General features: G+C 45.7%; 1 protein-coding gene across 3 annotated transcripts in view; it reads left to right on the top strand.

Moving 5' to 3' along the window:
• The window catches only part of FNBP4 (formin binding protein 4), a 573393-nt gene that overhangs the window by 83966 nt on the left and 469898 nt on the right, over positions 1 to 19529 (top strand). For all 3 annotated transcript variants that reach the window (XM_069623086.1, XM_069623085.1, XM_069623087.1), the window contains exon 4: positions 8334 to 8482. In XM_069623086.1, coding sequence (XP_069479187.1) covers positions 8334 to 8482 — 149 coding nt within the window. The remainder of the gene's footprint in view (positions 1 to 8333; positions 8483 to 19529) is intronic.

The raw sequence follows: 19529 nt of genomic DNA, 5'->3' as shown, positions 1-19529 counted from the left end.
TAGTCGTTGAAGGGTAGATAGCTCAGGACTGTAGCAGGGCTTCACCGGGACGGGACCGCTGCAGTAGCTGAATTCTTCTCCGCTTCTTTTCGGTTCCTTGTAGTTTGACTTCCAGCCCAAGAGACCTGCCTTTTATGCGAAAATCCCCCATTCACACAACCTGGCTGTCAATCACGCAGCAGGGGGATTGTCCAGCCTGGACAACCAACTCGGGCAATCATGGAAAAGTGGGACTTGCGTTTCCTAGGATACCTTGTGCAGGGGGGGTGACTACACCCCTCCCTCACATTCAGCCCACCTAGACACCCAGGCGCCTAGATGAGGGCTTCTTGGCAGAAGCCTGCCAAAAGACTGAACAAAGAAGGCAAACCTGGTTTGCAGTGCAAAGTAAAACACAAGGAGAAATGGCGAATAAACCGCACCGGACCCAAAAGAGCGTATTTGGTCAAGCGGGTTTAAGTTTGAGGCTAATACAATAGCCTACAATAAAACCACGATTATAGAAGATAACCGCGGTAGGAAAGTATAGGGTAGATACCACTGCCACCAGCCAATTCTAAATGTTAAGAGCGAAACAATGCTCTAGGAGGTACAGATAAAAAGGGCTAAGGATTAACCCTTTCCAGTACTCCACCTAAGATGGGGTGTACTGGATCTGTGGTTACATGACTAAAGTTAATGGCAACTTTACTCTTTTCTGGGGGAAGGTAGTCAGCCTCAGAAATGGAGTCGGTGGGAAGTCTGCACAACAAACGCTGTGTCACTGCACTGGAGGTGCTGTGTAACGCTCAAAAGGGGGGCCGCACTGAAGTGGTGTACTCCAGAGCCCACAATCCTAAAAACGGGTAAAAGACATATAGCAAAACATGGGTAAGAGTGAGGGGGGGGGAGCTCACACTCAACATTCACACCAGCCAGGGAAATGCTTTACAATCGCCATATTGATCACTCGGCAAACTGCACTGACACCAAATGAACACTGCTTGCTGCACAAGTCGAAGCTCGAGCTGCCCACTCCCCCTTATTGCAAGCCATAGAACAGCCGTCAAACTATACCCCCCCACCCCAACTTGCAATCACCCACCTCCACACCTCAGGCATCCAGTCCAGCCAAGTTACCATCACTGGCCTGGGTCCCACTTGTTGTGTTTAAACACTGAAGAGTACACCTTTGCCCCACCCTCCCCATCACCTCACCATTATAGTCCCGGGTCCCTGCCATAACAGCACCCGTCCACGTTGCACCCCACAGTATGTACTGCACCATCAGACCAGCGGCCCGAGAACACCCCGCACAGCTCCCTCAGCGAGTCATGCAGCACTAGGGCTTTGTATATTCCAAGTCTCCACTTAAGTCGACTGGACACTGGGTGTCCCCTCTCCCCACTTAGCAACAAACTATAACATTTGCGTAGGGGATTCCAGTCCTCAGAACAAATAACATCCAATTCTCAAAAATGCCACCTATGACTCCTGATGGTGCCTTTCGGTCATCCCCAGCTACGAAACGCCCCTATCAAACCTGTGAAAACAACCAACCCCATATCTAGAACACATAGCACTAGGGTCGCAGAACTTTCAGGAATCGTCCCTCAGAAGGTTCTTCAGTAGTTTCTCGAGTTGGGAATTCAGTCCCCTGCCCCCTTCTTAACCTTTTGAAAACCCTCAGCAATCCATCAGTCATCTTCCCGGGGTAGCTCGGCCAATGAACCCATGAGTTCTCTATGACCCTCGGAATTTCATCTTCCGTGACCAACCTGTACTCGAAGGATATGGAGAAAGGGAATCCTCAACAATATCGAAACCCCTTCTTGTTGAGCCATCAGGTCAGGGAGGCACACTTTCGTTGCCTTGCCAGAGTTGAGGGTGACGGTTCCTGAAAGATGGTTAACCTCGAGTACACCAGGGAACCGGGGGCCCTTCTTCCTGGCCTTTTCCAGAATGCTTGTCTTCTCCTCTTGGTGGAATCTGGCCAGCACTGATCGTGGGCCATTCCCCCTGCCCAATGAGCTCTGTCAATGCTAGGCTCTGCAGTGGAGTACCCACCAAACAGGAGTTTAACTACATTATGGGTGACTGTCCCTCTTCCCCCGCCCCTCTCCTGGATTACAAAGAAATAAAGATTTTGCCTATGGCAATTCTCTGTCGTCCATCCTGAGTCATCATGGATTTCCTCCTGAGTTCTGAAAGCTGCATGTCAATGTGGACCACCATTGTATACAGTGCGGTCTGTTTGTGCTCAAGGTTCTGCAGTCTCATCTATCTTGTCCACTCGTTTGCCCAGGGTGTCCATTTGGGTCCGGATGTCCTGCAGGTTCAGATATTTTAAAGAATCTGCTGGAGCCTGTGCGTTTGGAGAATGCAGGTGCATATGAAAGGACAATAGTAAAGCTTGATAGCATTTTTGAAGTGGAAGAAAATATTATTCTGGAGCGATACTGCTTCGCAACTAGAGAACAGAGTAGGGGAAGAAAATAGAAGAATGTATCACGCCCCATAGAGAAGCTGTGAAGTGCTAGTTTTCCCACTGCCAAGATGAGGACTTGCGAGACTAATTGATGATAAAATGCAATAATGACAAAATAAGACAATAGATGTGGAGGGAGCGCAACCCTACTCTAGCAAGTACAATAGAGATTGCGAAATTCACAGAGCACACAGAGAAGTTCATCAAGGCTCTCCAAATGCTGCCTCTTCGCAACTATCTGTAAACCATGTTGTTCTCAAGGAGAATGCGCCCAGTTACCCCAGGGTGTGCTTGTGCTATACAAATAAACAAACTAAACTAAAGGTTGCAGAAGGTGGCAGGGTGGTGCCAGAAGAAGGCTCAGTGAACAAAACCTCAAAGACATCTTAGTCGACTGGAGGAGGTACAAGAAGCGGCGAGAAAATAGAAAGAGCAAGAGATGCATCAAATGATGCCAACCTGAACAAGAGTGTGGAATGACCATGCTGGCCTCCAAGAGAATTCAAACCCTCCATAGGAAAAAAGTGCTACAGATGTGGTAGTGGGACGCACCTAGCATATGATGGTGTCACAGTACACCTTATTTGTCGAGAGTGCGGGAGGAAAGGTCATGTGCTTGTTGGTGCAGTAACTTTAGACCTGGTGGTCAGGTACAAGAGATTAGTGAAAATAATGAAGATGAGGAATATGGAAGTATGGGGAAGGAGATGGTGAGTTCTGTACATGCGGTGTCGGGAAGAGTGAGGAGACGCAAACCATATGCCATCATTACAATTGGAGGAATACCCATATCAATGTTGAATGACGGTGGTGCTGACTACACACTCGTACGTATACAAGTGTGGAAAAACATGTTCAATTTTTGTACTTTATAGGAGCCAGAGATAAAAGCTAATGCATTAATGCATATGGTAACATTCCTATAAAAATTGCAGGACAGTTCACCGGTAAGATGCAGTTCAAGGGAAGAAAGGCAAAAGGAACAATTTGTGGCAAGTAAAGGAGAACTTTTTATCATGGACTGACCAAGCAGATTTGGAGATATTGTTAGATGCAAGTCATCCTGAACAAGTGTTGGCATTAGAGGAAGTCAAATCAAGGGCTCGCTTGTTGGAGTTCAAGGAAGAAACTGGGTTGTCTTAAAGGCTTTGTGCACAAGATCAGACTCGGACGAGGAGTTCAACCCAAAGTGCAAAGTTGCCTAATGTGCCATTAGCTTTGCGCAAGGATATGGAAGAGGAAATTGCAAAGATGGAGAGTGAGGAAGTTATTGAAATAATTCAAACTTCTGAGTGGAGCCCATTGTTGTAGTGAGAAAAGCCAACGGCTCAATAAGAGTGCATAGACCTCAGACACTTGAACAGCATGGTGGTAGCAGAAAGGTACCCTTCTCAGAGGATTGACCTGCTGATGGGTGCAGAAGGCACACAAGCTTTCAATTTTGGATCTTAAATCTGCTTACCATCAGATTGAGCTACATGGGAGTTCGAGGGATTTAACAGCGTTCATCAAACCAGTTGGTCTTTTTAGATGTCGGAGGATGCTGTTCGGCCTGGTGTCTGCAGCCAGTGTGTTCCAAAATGTCATGTATCGGCTGTTGGGGAGTGAGAAAGGCGTACTATTTTACCAGGATGATGTATTAGTCTGTGGTGGGAGTGATGAACATGATGAGTGACTGAAGAGTGTTAGAGCTATTGAGTGAAGTGGGACACGCTATTGCCAAGGAAAAGTGTACCTTTAGGGCAAGGAAAGTGGTATATTTAGGGCAATGAATCTCCTCCGAAGGGGTGAGGCCAAAGGATGATGATGTTGAAGCCATAAAGATGGAGTCGCCCAGGAGTAAGGGTGATGTATCGTCGATTTTGGTGGCATTTTATGGCAAATTTATTGAGGTTATCCGATAGAACAAAAAGTATGAGGCTCACCAGGAAGGGGGTTTTGTTTGTATGGGATGTGAGATGCGCAGAGGAATTTGAGGATATTAAAAGTGCAGTTCTAAATCCTCCAGTGTTAGCCAGTTTTGTGGGGAGTCTGAGGACTCTGATTTTTGCATATGCCAGTAATTATGGATTGGGTGCGGTCTTGATGCAGGAATGTGGATCTGAGTTGCATACAATTGCATTTGCTTCGAACGTTGAAAGAGGCGGGGTTAGATACTCTGTGGTAGAATTTGCGGCTGAAATGATTTCCAGCGATCAGAGTGCCTGCTGTGTGACCACAGCCTGCTGGAGCCCTTCCTTTCAATCGACCTGGGGATTCCGAATACAAGAAACCCCATCCCAGAGCCTGGTGAGACCCGCTAGACTCAAGACTTGCATTTTGAGCCATCCCACACATGCTGTGACCTTGCGGGCTGCAATACCCTGAGCTATTGTGCGGTTCACGGTCTTCCGAATCAAGCTGAAACTATGTGGGCTCCTTGCTGGATCTCCAGAGGCACGATTCCAGTCCAAAAATTCCCCTCGCCACAGTGCTGGGCCTTACAAACAAAGGGTATCCGACCAACGATATTCTGTCTTCTGTGCTCCTGAAAAGGTACAAAATCCAGAGCTGCATCCAGCCATGAGGAAAACCTTGCCTAGAGCCTTCCTCCTGATTCTTGCTGCATAAATCCTACTGGGGTCCTGCCTTCTTAATGAAGGAATTCTACTGCTGGGCATTTGCTGCAGATCCAGAAGTCCTTATGCTGCAACATCTTCATCTCTGCTGAGGTATTGTGCTGGCTTCAGCATTTACTTATCTTAAGTCTCTAGTGATTCCTGTATAGTTTTTTTTTTTCTTTTTCTTTTTTTCTGTGATTGGGCGTCCTCTCGTTCAGTGCACCCAGGCCCCTTCTGGAATCCTCGTAGGGTGTCTCTTGAGAAGCCCTTGGACCCTCAACTAACTAAAGTACTTGTTCTAACAGTCTGCCTTAGGAACTCTGACTTTTGCTTCTTGAGAACCTATCCTCGGAGATGCGTATGGTTCGGCTTGTAAATTTAAACAGGGCATGCCTGTTTGTTCTGTGTTTGGACTTGACTGATTGCAGCTCTTTTTGTCTCAGAAGTTAAAGGGCTTATACCATCATGTTTATGCGCTCTCATGCTTGCCTTTCCTTGAGCCTGTTTCCAGTGCTTGTCTGCAGGAGGGATCTCATTAGATCTTGTGCTAGGTTGGTATTGGAATTGTCTAGGTTCAGTTTGGCATGTGTGTTTGCCATTTGCACAATTGTTGGTTCGGTTCTATGCAAGATTAGATTTTTCTTGTGCGATGCTAAATGAGATTTAATCACTTCAATATCCTAAGCAATTTTCTATGCTATTGCAAAGTGTTGTAGTTCTAAGTTACCTAGGATCCTGGGGCGGCTTGTTTGTGGGCTAGTAGCAATTGTACAGTCCGTGCTAGCAGTAATGGTGAATTAGCAGATGTAAATAGACATTCTAGCGACATACTCTCTGTTCTCGCCCTTGCCCTCACACTCGCCCGTGTGCAGTGGTTTGGTGCTCTGAGGGTGCATGGCTCATTATAGTCCAAATTTGATTGTTTACTGGACTATATTTTGTGGTTGTTTGCTGTTATTTGTCCTCAATGTTTGCATTGGTTTCAAAGTTTGTTGTCTCGTATGCTAATGTGGGTGGGTCTTTTGTCTGTACGGTCATTTGCTGTCAAAGTGTTTGCTGTTGAATCTAGGGCAGTCTGCATTGTAGCTGCCATCGGGTAGCTGGGTATGTGACTCGATATGTTTTTATTGAGGCTGTATGTGTCAGCGACTGTGTTTGAAAATGTTCATGAGGTAAAGGGGATTTTCCAATGCACTGGGTGCATGATTGGCAGGGGACAAAAAGTTGTCTGACTGCAGTGGTGCCAAGCAGGGCATTGTTGTAGAGCATTTGTCTGGTATTTTAGCGGGTGTGTGGACTCACTTCGTCAAACATCTATCAGCATGTTGTTGTTAGCGATCACGTCCATGCTGCAACATTTTTGGCGAGTCAGAGGCCTGCCCGATGCCATTGAGCTATGCTCTTCACAGTGCGCTGGTCCTGCTGAAGCCACACAAGACCACTCGTCTTTCCACTCCAGGGAAATGGACACCCGAAACAGGAGAGGGCTGTGTCAGGGTTGAACCTCTGGGCGCTGACACAATTTACTTGATGTATAAGTGCCTTACAAATGCACAGTAAAATAAAATACAAGTAAATGGAAAAGAAGCTGGTGGTGCAGGAAAGGGGTATGCGGGAGATGGGGGCGGTGCAATGGGGTTGGTGGCTGAGTAAATGGGGCTGGGGGCTGAGTAAAGGGTCTGGGGCTGGGAAAAGGGGTGCAAGGGAACCCTGAAAAGTCAATTACCTTTTAATGTTGCCACTGCACTGCTGTATAACAGAAGCACTCTTGTCTGACTTCCTGTCTGCCCCGGCCGCCTCAGTCAGACGAGCATGCTCCTTTTTGTGTGGTCTGCACTTCAGGAGCCTTTTTTTGGTCAGGCACTGACCTGAGATGAGGGTGGGGCAGAGCCCAGGTTTTGACTCGAGACCCTCCAGCTCCAACCTACCAGTTAAAGCCAATAAGGTGGCTGCCATGGTGGGCTCACAAAGACCCTGCAGGGTTAGAACGGCCATTTTGAGCTTACCTCTTTGTTACCTAGACAAAGGGAAACCACAGAAAACAAAATGCCTGTGAGCAGGACTTAAAAAAGATACTTTGGGCTACCAGTGCAGTAAAATGGCTTGTACTCTTGGTGAAGCCAATATTTAAGCACAGCTACTGACAATCTGTTAACTAAAATCAATGTTTAGTGAAACTAACCTGGGCAGAAATGGGGTGCCTGAGAGTCCCCTTAGGTGCGACTGAATACTATACAGTTAGAAGGAATAAAGGGACATAATAGCAGGACGCCTTTGTTGTATTGTGCCTGCCAGAGGTGAGGTAGCTTGAGATGTCATGTGGAATGTTTGTGTGGATGATGGAATATTCTGAGTGAGTGTTCTGTGTAGAGGAGGTTACAGCTGGCTAGTCCTGGGTGATGGGAGCCGGTGTTGTCACAGCTTATGTCCTTTTATGTCTCCATGTGGATATGTAACTAAGAACTTGGAAATAAACTTACTTGAAGAAATCTTAAAGAGCCTGGAACCTGCTTTTTAACAGACTTCAGGAGCATTGGATCTGGCCACCAGAGAGATCAATCAACCATAAAGGAACGCAGTACAAGCAAAAACTTGAGGGGCCCTAACAATGATCCTAGTATTACCAAAATAGGAATTCTTGCTTAATGGCGATTTAGAGTACATGGTACTCTAAATGGCATTATGTGGTCAAATGCAAAGTGCATACACGAAATTATAAAAACATGTTTGGAAAATATCCGCTGCAGCACGTCCTGGACACATTATGCAAGTAACCATATCATTACTAACAGGAGAAAGGGATCCTAACTTTCTTTACTGCACTTCACTGTAAGGTGGTGTGCTGTGTAAAAAAAACCAGGAATTTCATAATGAGGACAGTCCTCCTCCAGTCCCGTCACTGATGGCCATATTGACTGATCAGTGCCCTCAAAATGGAGAGCAGCAAGATTAATAAAGCAAATGTTTTACTTGGCTTCAATTGTCAGGACCGGTTCAAAATAGCAAAAGGAGGTGCATTAGATTTCTATGGAAGGAAAGCGGCAAAAAGAAAATCTTTCCTAACCAGAAGTATGCAGACTCCCGAGTCTGCCACAAATCTTTCCTGTTGCCATACCGATAGCCCAGTGCAGTAGGGGCTAATTCAGCATCGTTGCAAAGTTGGGATGAAAGATTTGACTTTTTTTTTCTCATATAATGTGGATTTGTTATTTTATTTTTATCACCCGAACTTTGATGTGAATTTGTGTTGGTTCCTATTTTTCTAGATGGATTGTGTTTACTTGGTGCATATGCAGACAGTGATGATGATGATGAAGAGGATGATGGTGACACTACAGAGAAATCGAGACCTTCAAGGAAGGCAAATGGAAATGCTTCAGGTGACATCGCTAGCACTCTGGCCAACTTCTTAGCGGTTAGTACAAATGTTTGTGTTTTATGCTACCGAGACTTTTTTTTGTTGTTCTTGCTCTGCATTGGTGTCATGAACCATATCTTCTATATAGGGGTGGAAGTTTAATTTTCACACTGAGCTAATCTGTGAATTTTCACTTTGATGGGGTCACAAACTTTCCTCCATTGATACCTAGGAATACAATCTGAATACTTTACTTGGAGAGAAATATTTAGATTTTTAAAATATATTTGCACATGGTGTATAATGTGAATACAATTATGCAATTTCGACCAATCAGAACAGTAACTAAAAAATTCAATATTTCATCAAAACGTTTTGGTGCTGAAAAGAGTGGATTATCACTCAATTTCATTCCATAAGCATGAGGGATTAAAATGGAAACCTACTAAACTATTTACGTCTTATAAAAACAATTTTGTATAAAGCGTTAGATGTTCTAGATTTTCTATGGACTTTTTGTCCCTGCAGAACCTGCAGATTCTTTTGGTCCTTTCTACTCCACTAATCATTTAGATTGTCAGTTTTCTACCTGGGAACTGTTACTTCTATGCATTTGCAGGTACCACTCTGCCAAAGTGGCTTATCAAGATGTCAGCACTGCGAGCACCACCAGTGTAATGACGTTTTTTGTTGCTTATATTATCACTGCAGTTAAATTTTCACACGCTAAGGTTTTGCAGAGTTCTTTAGGAAATTCTTGCTTCCATTAGACACAGATGAACATTATGCTTATATTTTCAAAACTTAATTAACTAACCTAAATTTACCGAGATGCTTGCTAACCTGGTTTATCAAACAGGTCATGTGCTTCTATACGACACTTCTACTAATTCCCTCCACCTTGGAGATCCCCAGCAACTATGCTGGATTTGGAGGACTTGTTTTTTTCCCTGTAGAGAGTGGGAGCCTTTTTCCCCACTCTTGTATTTTGATGTGTTTTTACTCTTGTGTTCTTTGGTTAAGAAATTTTAGATAACTCCATAGGCATCATCTTTTTATTGTTGTCAGGCAGCACCTTTAGTGCAATGGCAGAGGGGTGTCCTTTGGACTTCCCAAGGTTCAAATACCTTCTATGGGATGAACTACTGTTCCCCAGAGAATGTAAAGTTAAATTGGCTTTACTAGTATTTCCAAATTCCTAGACCCAGCACACACTATCTTATAGTGTGCTGGAGGGGTTACTTGGTATCCCCTATGTCTAAACATTCTTGTAGATGCCAAAAGCTAGCCTTTCCTATTGAAATGGCTGGTGGCAGTCGTTTTATAACGAACTACCATGATTTTTCCCGACCGCGATCACCGGTAGCTAAAAATCGGGGCTGCCATGTTTTTCAATATGGCACCCAAGACCCCTCTGTAAAAACGCTCATCTTTTTTTGCTGTTTCTTTGTGGAAAGGTCCTTCTGGTGTTTAACTCTGCGCACCAAACCAGGTTTGGTCCCTTTGTTCGTGAGCCTTTGGCAGGCTTCAGGACTGAAGTCCGTCCATGGCGCCTGAGTGTCTGGGGTGGGCAGAAAGTGAGGGAGGTGCCGATTTCCTGTGCTTCATCTCCTAGGAGACCCAAATGCCCTCTGGCGTGATTGGCTGGCTGACCTTCCGGCATGGACAGCCACCCTGCTGGGTGAGTGACAGCTAGGCTGGAATGAATGGGAGAAAACTTTTTAAAAGGCAAGTCTCAAGGACTGGGTATCCAGGCATTGCATTGAATACATAGTTTCGTATGCAAAAGCTTCGAGAAAAAAAAATGCATTGAATTTTTTTAAAAATTTTTTTTTACTATAATGGATTTTAAGGGGTAAAACAAAGCAGGAGTTGTGAGGTCCCAGTACATTTTTTATTTTTTTTTTATTTTTAAGTATTTTTTTTAATGGTTTTGCATTTGAAGTGTTTGCATTCAATGCAATCACTAGGAACCCAGGACTGGAAGGCAGTCGACCACTGGAACAAAAGAACCGAAGACGAGCTGGAAGAAGACCGCTTTGTAACCAGTGGACCGTTGGTTTGCCCGGTGGAGCTCTGCTGCACCTCTGAATCGCCAGATCTCCATTTGACAGAGGAGCTCCTTCAAGGGCGGCTTCTTCCTTTGAGTTGGTGGGACCAATCAACTTGGCAAACGCCTGGATACTATTCTCTGAGCTGGTTAAGGTTAACCTGGGAGAAGGACACCAGTTTGCGTTTGGAAGCCACAGCTACTTGAACTGAAGTGGCACCACTTTTGTTTGCTCTGACAACGATCCCGTGCAGTGCAGGAGTCCCCCAATGTCCTCCCTCTTGTCCCCATGACTGAGGCTCAGGAACAGAGATCTGCAGGAACCAATGTCTTCAGATACATCTTTTTGCTTCACTTTAAGGTACTGTCATCAGGTTGAGAGATTGCGTTGAAAGTTTGTGACACTTAACCAAGTTAAAAGCCTAATCAGCTTGTGACCCAGCATATCATTCTCTTTCATATTCTCCATCTGTACCAGGACTGTGCTGTCCTATCCAAGAATACTAGACTATTGACGGTGGCCTGGCCTGTTCAATTGAACTGACCCACCTGGTAGATTGAACCTTTGCATTATCTGAAAGTAGTGTTTTCTAACCCCTTGTACAAACCTGCCTCTTTTTTCCTATTAAAAGTACTAAAGTGCCATTTGGCTCCTTTTTCAGGGGAACTCAAACTGTCCCCACAACTCAAAGTTTGTGCTGTAGTATATTGGTGTTTAATATTGATTTGATTTCTACTGGTGAATGTTTTCCAAATGACTAAATAAATGTTTAAGTATTTTTCACCAAGATCCCTAGAGTGTAAATGTCTACTTAAACCATTGTGATATTTCTGTGTAACTTCTACTGCTCACATTTCCTCTTGAGATAAGCCTGGCTGCTCAGCTCGCTACCAAAAGTGTGTGGTACAGACTTATACCAAAGCTGTTTTTTTGCTTACACCTGTAGTCCTAATTGTGTGCAGTTCCCAGAGGGTACTGCCTGCAATTATGCCGAACACCGACTGCCAGAAGAACATAAGTGGCAACTCACCAGATATCCTAGACAGAATATTCTCACTATGAGGTCACCTCCCACTAGACTTGTTCGCCACAAAGCAAAACGCACAATGCTCAGACTTTGCGGCCAGGTTTCCCCAGCCAGGGTCCAAGGGGAACGTCCTGTAGATGAACCGGTCAGGGAAATTTTGCTTATGGCGCTTACATTCCCCACCCCCCCACCACACCCACCCCGGACATCACTCCGGAGCAGGATAGTGCACACAATACACCAGTAACAAGTAACCCTGATCCTGGTTGCTAATATGTGGGCAAGACTGCCTTGGTTTCCACATCTTGTATTTTATTTATATAGCACACCTAGCCCTCGGGCATCTGGGCGCATTTCTCACTGTTGCCTATTTAGTTACATAGGCAATAATTGTACATATTTTATTTGCATGTTAAAATGTACAGTTGCTTTTGTAATTTACAGGAACAAAAATATAATGAACATATATACAACAGGGACAGTAGGGGAAGTTGATCTTTGTTCTTTGTTCATGATGAGCCAGGATTTGAGACTTTCGGAATTTGTGGTAGGAGGGTTCCAGTCTGATACAGGGGGTCGGGCATTCCAAGTAGAAAGGTGTAGGAAGTGTGTGTGTGCCATCTCCAATGGGTACCATTTTATTTAGAGACAGTGTTTTGAAGTGTATAATTGTTACATATCTTGCTACCTTCTGAAGAAGGCTTATGTAACTGTTACATTTAATAATGGTTTAATCAAGAAACTGAGTGGAAGTGTTTAACGGTCACTGTGAAACTGTTAAAACCACACTGCTCACATTGACCCCTCTTGAGATGAGCCTGGCTGTTCAGCCACACTGCAAACCTGTATAGTACAGAAGTATACCAAAGATTGGGTTCCTATTGCTAGGAGGTCAAGGTTGCTGTAGTCTTCCAAAAGATACTGCAAACAATCTTGCGTAACAGTTCTAGAGAGGGTTTCTTCACATAGCAAGTCTTAAATCCAAAAACGCAAACCTAGCTAAAAGCAGTTCCGAGAGGGCTCAAAGTCTTGACAAGCAGCAGAATACAAAGAGTTCGAGGTTTTTTTCCAGTCTCTAGTGTTATAGAAGCAGCAAGACAACTAACCAGAGACTTTATGAAGGGACAAAAGCAGCAGCTTGAGTCAGAGGTAAGAGGTTGTCACCCTGGACACCTCTAGGTGCACTCCAAAGCTCTGTAGTGACTTCTTGGAATCAGGTAAGCAATACCTTTTCCCCCATAGTATCTAAGGTTAGAAGAAAATGTTTGTGCTGGATGATCCACTATGTTGCAGCTCTGGACTTGCCCTGCAGGTTCCTTGGTCTGATGACTGAAGGCAGGACAATGGACAGGATCTCAGCAGCAGTCTCGATGGAGGACCTGGGTCACGACTTTCAGCAACTTCTTGTTTCACTATGCGGTTTTGGTGCCTTTTCTGCAGCACCCACTAATGACTCGGATCTTCCGGTCAATGTTCTTTGCTTCCTGCAGTCCCACACTCTGATAAGGGGATCTAGGCGAGTTGGATCGGATCTCTGTCGTGTCCTTATGGGTTCAGCAAAGATTCGAATGGATTTGACCTTTCTATGACGATGCACTCAAAATGGGCAGCAGGTCTCCTGGAGTAGGGGTGCCACAGCTCTGGAAACTCCTAGGACCTTGGCAGACGGCTCAATTCAAAGTTTATCTTGGGACTGTTTGTTCCCACCAGCCAAAGGGAAGGAGTCCTCTTTGGAGCTCCTCTTTTGCACAGAAAACAGGGGCAGGAAAGCAGTGGTCACTTCAGTGTTGCAAAGGGCCAGCAGGCATCTCTGGTTGTCTTCTTCGGTTACTTCAGCTTCCAGTGGTCGACTTGCTTTTCACTCCAGAAGCCTCACCTTTTTATACAGTTCCAGCACACTCTTCTGTAATCTCGCAGCATTTTACTGAAAGGGATGTTTGGCTGTCCAATCAGGACAGCCAGACCCCCTGTGGGAGCTTGTCTTATTTAGGCACTCTCGCAGACAAAGGGCAGGGGGTGGTGGAAGCCTCCTCCTGCCCAGACACTCTGGAGTCTAGGTGGGGATACCCAAGGGATCCCGCCAAAGGCAAAACACAGACACTGACCTGCCCTCTCCCAGAATGGTAGAAAGGTTAACAAAGAACCATGCTATCAATGGCCAAAAAAGAGGGGCCCCAAGCTAGTACTTGAATACCCCTATTGTGCACTACCGAGGCTATGGGCATTCACTGCGGTATACAAATTACACAATAGTTGGTAGAACAAACCCCACTGCCACCAGCCATAACTAGGAGAATGTTTGACTAAAAAGTCACAGAAGGAGACGTGGATACTAGGTATCCCTTTTGGCACTCCATTGAAGGTGGTGTGCCAGTCTCTCAGACTATAGACTTTTGGGAGAGATGCTAGTAACTGTAGTTACTCGAGGATATAATAATAATTTATATTTTATATAGTGCTACGAACCCTCGGGTATCTGAGCGCTGCTTAGGTGCGAATTTATCGACCTCGTAAGGATGAAAGGCTGAGTTTGGCCCTGCCAGGATTCGAACCTGTATCGGCAGGCTCTGCAGGGATGTCAAGCGAATGCTCTACTCGGTGTGCTATCTGACTGGTATATAGAAAAAGGATCTTGCAGAGGGTCCCGAAGGGTCCCCAGCAACACTGCCCATAAGGAGCCGTGTGCTGCAGTAGAAAAAAACCGATGCCTTTTATGAGCTATGGAGCAGACACTCCATAGTGCAGGTAGAATACAAAGAATTGAGTTCTAAAAGACGTAGCCCACAAGAATGAATGAGTGGAAAAATGCTCCACTCATTCAGGATAGAAAGAAAGGCCCGGAAGTACAGCAAAAAAGTGCTAGGGCTCTCACTATTCCCTTAACATTCCTGAATGCAGACCAGTCGATAAGCAACAAGTCAGAACTGACCTGGAGATGGCGCCAAGTATCGGGAAGGACTGAGCAGAACACCTGCTTTGCGTTCCATCTCAGAAGACCTCAAGGTGCTTCAAACCTTTGGAGTGGTGGGAATAATTGTGCTCCACGCCTCCTGGTTGCTCTGCAAAAATGTTTGTCCAGTGGACTGTCAAGCTCAAACCCTGATCACTCTGCAGGAGCAACGCAGTGTCTAGTTTTGAGACTCAATTTTGGGGAATTTTAACTTGCACTGCAAAGTACCGACCACTGAATTTCGCTGTACCTGCTGTGGGCCGCAAGAGATAAGGCTGTGTCAGATTGTGCGAGGTAGGTGCCTCTGCGTCACTGCGTTGGTGAGTCGCTGAAGGCCGTTTTCCTGCGCTCCTTTGTGTGCCCCAAGACCAGCTGCATCTGTTTTTATTTCTTCATCACCCAAATCGAGAGTTGCAGCTCCTGTTTCATTCCGGACCTGCAGCTGCACCCGCAGTGCCTGTGCAGTTTGAAGCAGAACCAAGGGTGGGAAATGGAACCCCCAACGACCCCTTACAGACCTGCCAAGCTTGGACCAAAACAGAGTTAAGGCAGTGAGTACTGAAGTCACTTACCGGTGGCCCCTTGTTCATCCATAAGCTTTGACACATAGGGGATACTTAGTTGTCCTCTTTGAATTGGGGGGGCCTCTGTTTCCTAAAGCCCGCTTTAAGTTGGGAACAGCTTTGTTCATCGTAGCAGACCCCCTCCTGATCTTGCAACCTGTTTTCACCCTTCAGAATTATTTCCCTAACATTTCCAGCTTCCTAAAAAAGCTACTTTGGGACTTTTATGGCTGAGCGCTTTTAGGCCCACATCAAACTTTGAGCACAGGCTCCACTCATCGTAATGGTGGACTTATAAAATTAGGATTTTTATTTCTAAAATGTGTTTATGCTCTAAAGGTTCTTCGTCCTTTCCCCTTGCATGTATTGGTGGAATTACTAACTGTATCGCTTGGACTCCAGTGACTGTGCATAGTGTGTTGCTTGTGTGGTGCTGTACTTTGCTTTTCAATATTAGTGTTAATTCTTGGGCCCCTAATAGTATATTTTGGTATACCTCAGTCGAATGGTAATTCTTGGTGTTTCACTGTGTGTTCATTGAAGACCTCTAATCATCCTCAATACTCCTGAGTTTTAGCCTCAACTGCCCTCCAAGCTACCATAAATTGATCTGGTTATCTTCCCAGAAGTGTCCCATGTTTCACTAACAAGGGTGGCCTCCTAAACATCAGTCCATCAGAGGGTGGGGAATCCCCTGATCCAGGGGGTAGCAAAATCCAGGCGCAGGGATTTGGGAGGAGAATTAATACACAAAGAAATATTTCCTGACCCAGAATAGTAGTGAGAATAGATTTTTTTTTTTTTTAAACCTATTTTTTTTATTGTTTTCATTAACCTAACAATTTCGTAATTCTCCTAGATATTCCCATATCTATCCACATCCGTCAACTTCCACATATTTTTGCATTCCGAAATATCCGTATTTCTTGGTCTTGGATCATTTCTCCGATTGTCCTGCACCCAGCATCTTCCCATTTATCAAATCCTCCAGATTCGCATCCCGGAGGAAACAGAGGGTTTCGGCATATTGGTGAAAAGGGGCACAGGGGGGTCGTCATGATTCCTTTCCTCGTTTGATTGTCCCATGCATTAATGGTGGCTTTCAGGATCTCGCTAATATAAAGATTCGGGTGTCTATGTTTGTGTTTCCTCAGTATTTCCTGCAGGGGGGGTCCTAGCAACCGCCCTGTCTTGTGTTACCCATGTGGTATGTTGGTCCTCCCCCAGCCATTCCCTCAGGACCCAGAGTTGAGCGCCTTGATAATATTTCTTGAAGTGTGGGAGTGAGAGGCCCCCTGCCTTGATTGGTGCTGTGAGGATGGCCCTGGCAACCCTGGGAGGTTTCCTGTTCCACACAAATAGCGAGATGGCCTTGAACAGAGCTTTAAAGGAGGAGTTTGGAACTGTCTCTGGGAGGGCCTGAAAGTAGTAAAGCACCTGGGGAAGAATGTTCATTTTTACTGATTGGATTCTACCCCACCAAGAGACCCTAAGTGGAGACCATCTGTCTAGGTCCTTCTTTACCCTATCCAGCAGGTGAGGATAGTTGCTTTTGTAGATCATGTCGACCCTACTTGCGTCACCCCTAGGTACTTGATACCTTCCTCTGCTATTTTTAGGTCTAGCTTGCCAGCCACTTTGCCCAGAGCCCCTTTGTCTCCCGCTAAGAGCATAATTTCTGACTTTTTCCTGTTTATTTTTAGACCTGAAATCTCCCGAACTCCTCCAGTTCTTTCAGGGTTTGTACTAGGGAATTCTCTGGGTCCTCCAAAGCCAATAGCAGATCATCTGCGTATGCAATTACTTTGTTGTCTGCCCGCCATCTCTATCCCCTTAACCCCTTCCCTGATTTTAATTAGGAGAGGCTCTAAGAAGATAGCATAGAAAAGCGGGGAAAGGGGGCAACCCTGTTTTGTGCCTCTTGATATCTCGACCCTATCTGTTACGTCCCCGTTTATTGCTATTCGTATCGATGGAGAGTTATAATTGGCTTTGACCATATTAATAAATTGGTCTCCAAATCCCATACGTTTTGAATTGGATGGACCATTCAACCCGGTCAAAAGCCTTTTGTGCGTCTAGGGAGAGAAGTACTGCTGGTGTGTGAGTGAAGCCTATTTTTTCAACCAGATGGATTATTCTTCTTAGGTTATGTGTTTGTCTGCCTTGGATGAAGCCTGATTGATCAGTGTTAATTAGTTATGGGAGGAGGGGTGAGAGCCTGGCAGCGAGTACGTTGGAGTAGATTTTTGAGTCTAAATTAATCGGGGCTATTGGGCGGTATGAGCCAGAGAGAGTGGGATCTTTGCCTGTTTTATGAAACACCAGGACTTTCGCCTTGTTCATGGATGGGGTTACGTTTCCACTGTCCTTGAATGAATTGAGCAGCCTTGTTAGCACCGGGATTAGGATGTCCGCATACATTTTATAGAAGGGAGCCGTAAAGCCATCTGGACCTGGTGCCTTATTGTTCGGGAGGTCCATAATTGCCCTATGAACTTCTTCTGTTATCCTGGAGTCCAGCGACATTTTGTCCTCCTCTGTTATTGTTGGGATGGGGAGAGTGTAGGAACCCGTCTTGCTCTTCTTCGTCTGGATTCTCTGTCGCGTAAAGGTCTTAGTAGTAGGCTTTGAAGGCCTCTCCTATGCCCCTATTGCTAGTTTGAGACTCTCCATGCACATCCTTAACATTCAGAATTGTCTAAGAGTTCTGTTTCCCTCTGAGTTGTCTTGCAAGATATTTGTCCGCCTTGATATAGTATTGTTGCTTAAGGTATAGTAGGGACTTCTCAGCTTTTTTTATTACGGAGGATATCCAGTTGTCCCTGCACATGCTTCAGTGCCTTCTTGAGGCTTCTTGTGGGATGAACTACCATCTCGCCTAGGATATCCGCTATTTTCTTTTCTAAGAGTTCTCTCCCAATCGTAGCTTTGCTTATCTTTGGTGGCTTTTAGTGGCATTATATGTCCACGTATTACTGCCTTGAATGCTTCACAGACTGACCCCAGTGGTACTTCTCAAGTGTCATTTAGGTTGAAATATTCTTTAATTTTGTCCCCCACTGTCCCCCCAGCACCTGATCGCAAGAATGTCTGGAGGCAATCTCAATCTCCAGAAACCCCTTCTTTTGCCTGGGATTTGGATGTCTAGGCATAGTGGCGCGTGATCTGAGATAGCAATAGCGCCCAGATCTATATACTGGATCTGCCCCAGTAGTCCCACCGACACCCAGAAGTAGTCTATCCTCGACATCGTGTTATGCACGTGCGAGTAATACGTGAATCCTCTGGCCTGCCCCTTTTCCCTCCAGACATCGTGTAGCACCAGGTCTACCATCTTTTGCTTAAATTGTTTGGTCGGGGGCCCCCTGTCCGTGATCTCCCCCCGCACTCCTATCCAGCTTGGGTAGCCATGCTGAGTTTAGATCTCCTCCCAGGATTATCTCACCCTTCGCAAAGCCCTCTAGTTTCCCTAGGGTGTCTCTAAGAAATCCGTCTTGTCTCGTGTTCGGCGAGTAGATTGCCGCTAGGGTAAGCCGGGATCCATCTATTGTGAGGTTTGCAAATGCGTACCTCCCCTCCCTATCCACTTGCGTATCACCCAAGACCCCCCCCTCACTGCAATCATCACTCCAGCTCTTTTTTTCCCCTGCATTCGCCTGCGCCCAGATCGTGTACCCTCTCACATGTATCTTCTTTTTGTCCTGTGCCTTAACACGAGTCTCCTGGAGGAGCAAAAAGTCTGCCTTCTCCCTTCTAGCCAATGTCTCCAATTTCTTCCTCTTCACCTGCGAATTCAGCCCCCTTATATTTAGTGAGAAGATTCTAACTTTCCCCATCTCGTCTAGACTGTTAACGCTTTCTTCCCCGTTATGAGATCCCTTCCCTCTTCCCGAGTCTCTACCACCCCATTCCCCTTCCCCCTCCACCCCCAACTGTTCAATTTACCCCCAACTATTAACCTTAACTCAACTTTGGTCCCGAGGAGGGCTCAGGCACCTAAGGTTGCTAGGGCGTTACGCCTTTCGCTCCTGGCCCCCTCATGACTCAGGGTTAACTTTGCAGGGAGTCCTAAAACCCGCATCTTCCTCTAGCCCAGATAGTGTCCCTTCCAGGAACCCCTGCCTGGCCGCTAGTTTTTGGAACACCGTGATTCTTTAGCTTCCCGCCTCCTCTACTTTTATACCTGACCTAATCTATTCCACTGATAGATTTCTATTAATCTCCCACTGGGTGACCTGTGTTCCCCCAGCCATTTTGCCTCTTTTTGTGGCATACCACCTCCCAATCTCTCAGCCTCTTGTGTGGGTCCGCCCTAGTCCTGTCCCCTCTTGTGCCAGCCTCCTCCGCTTGTAAGCCTATTGTGTGTAGTCCTTCCTCACTGGTGGTTACTCTTCTCCTATTCGAGTGGGAAGGAAAACAGACCAAATGGAAACGTCCACTTGTATCTAATTTCTCTCGCCACCAACTCTTTCACCAGTGGGGCCATCTCCCTTCTTTTTAAGAGTGTTGC

This window comes from Ambystoma mexicanum, chromosome 11 (genome assembly GCF_040938575.1).
Source record: "Ambystoma mexicanum isolate Mex_15411 chromosome 11, UKY_AmexF1_1, whole genome shotgun sequence".
NCBI classification, from domain to species: Eukaryota; Metazoa; Chordata; class Amphibia; order Caudata; family Ambystomatidae; genus Ambystoma; species Ambystoma mexicanum.
The sequence above is the reverse complement of the archived record's forward strand: the minus strand, read 5'-3'. Positions and strand labels throughout refer to the sequence as shown.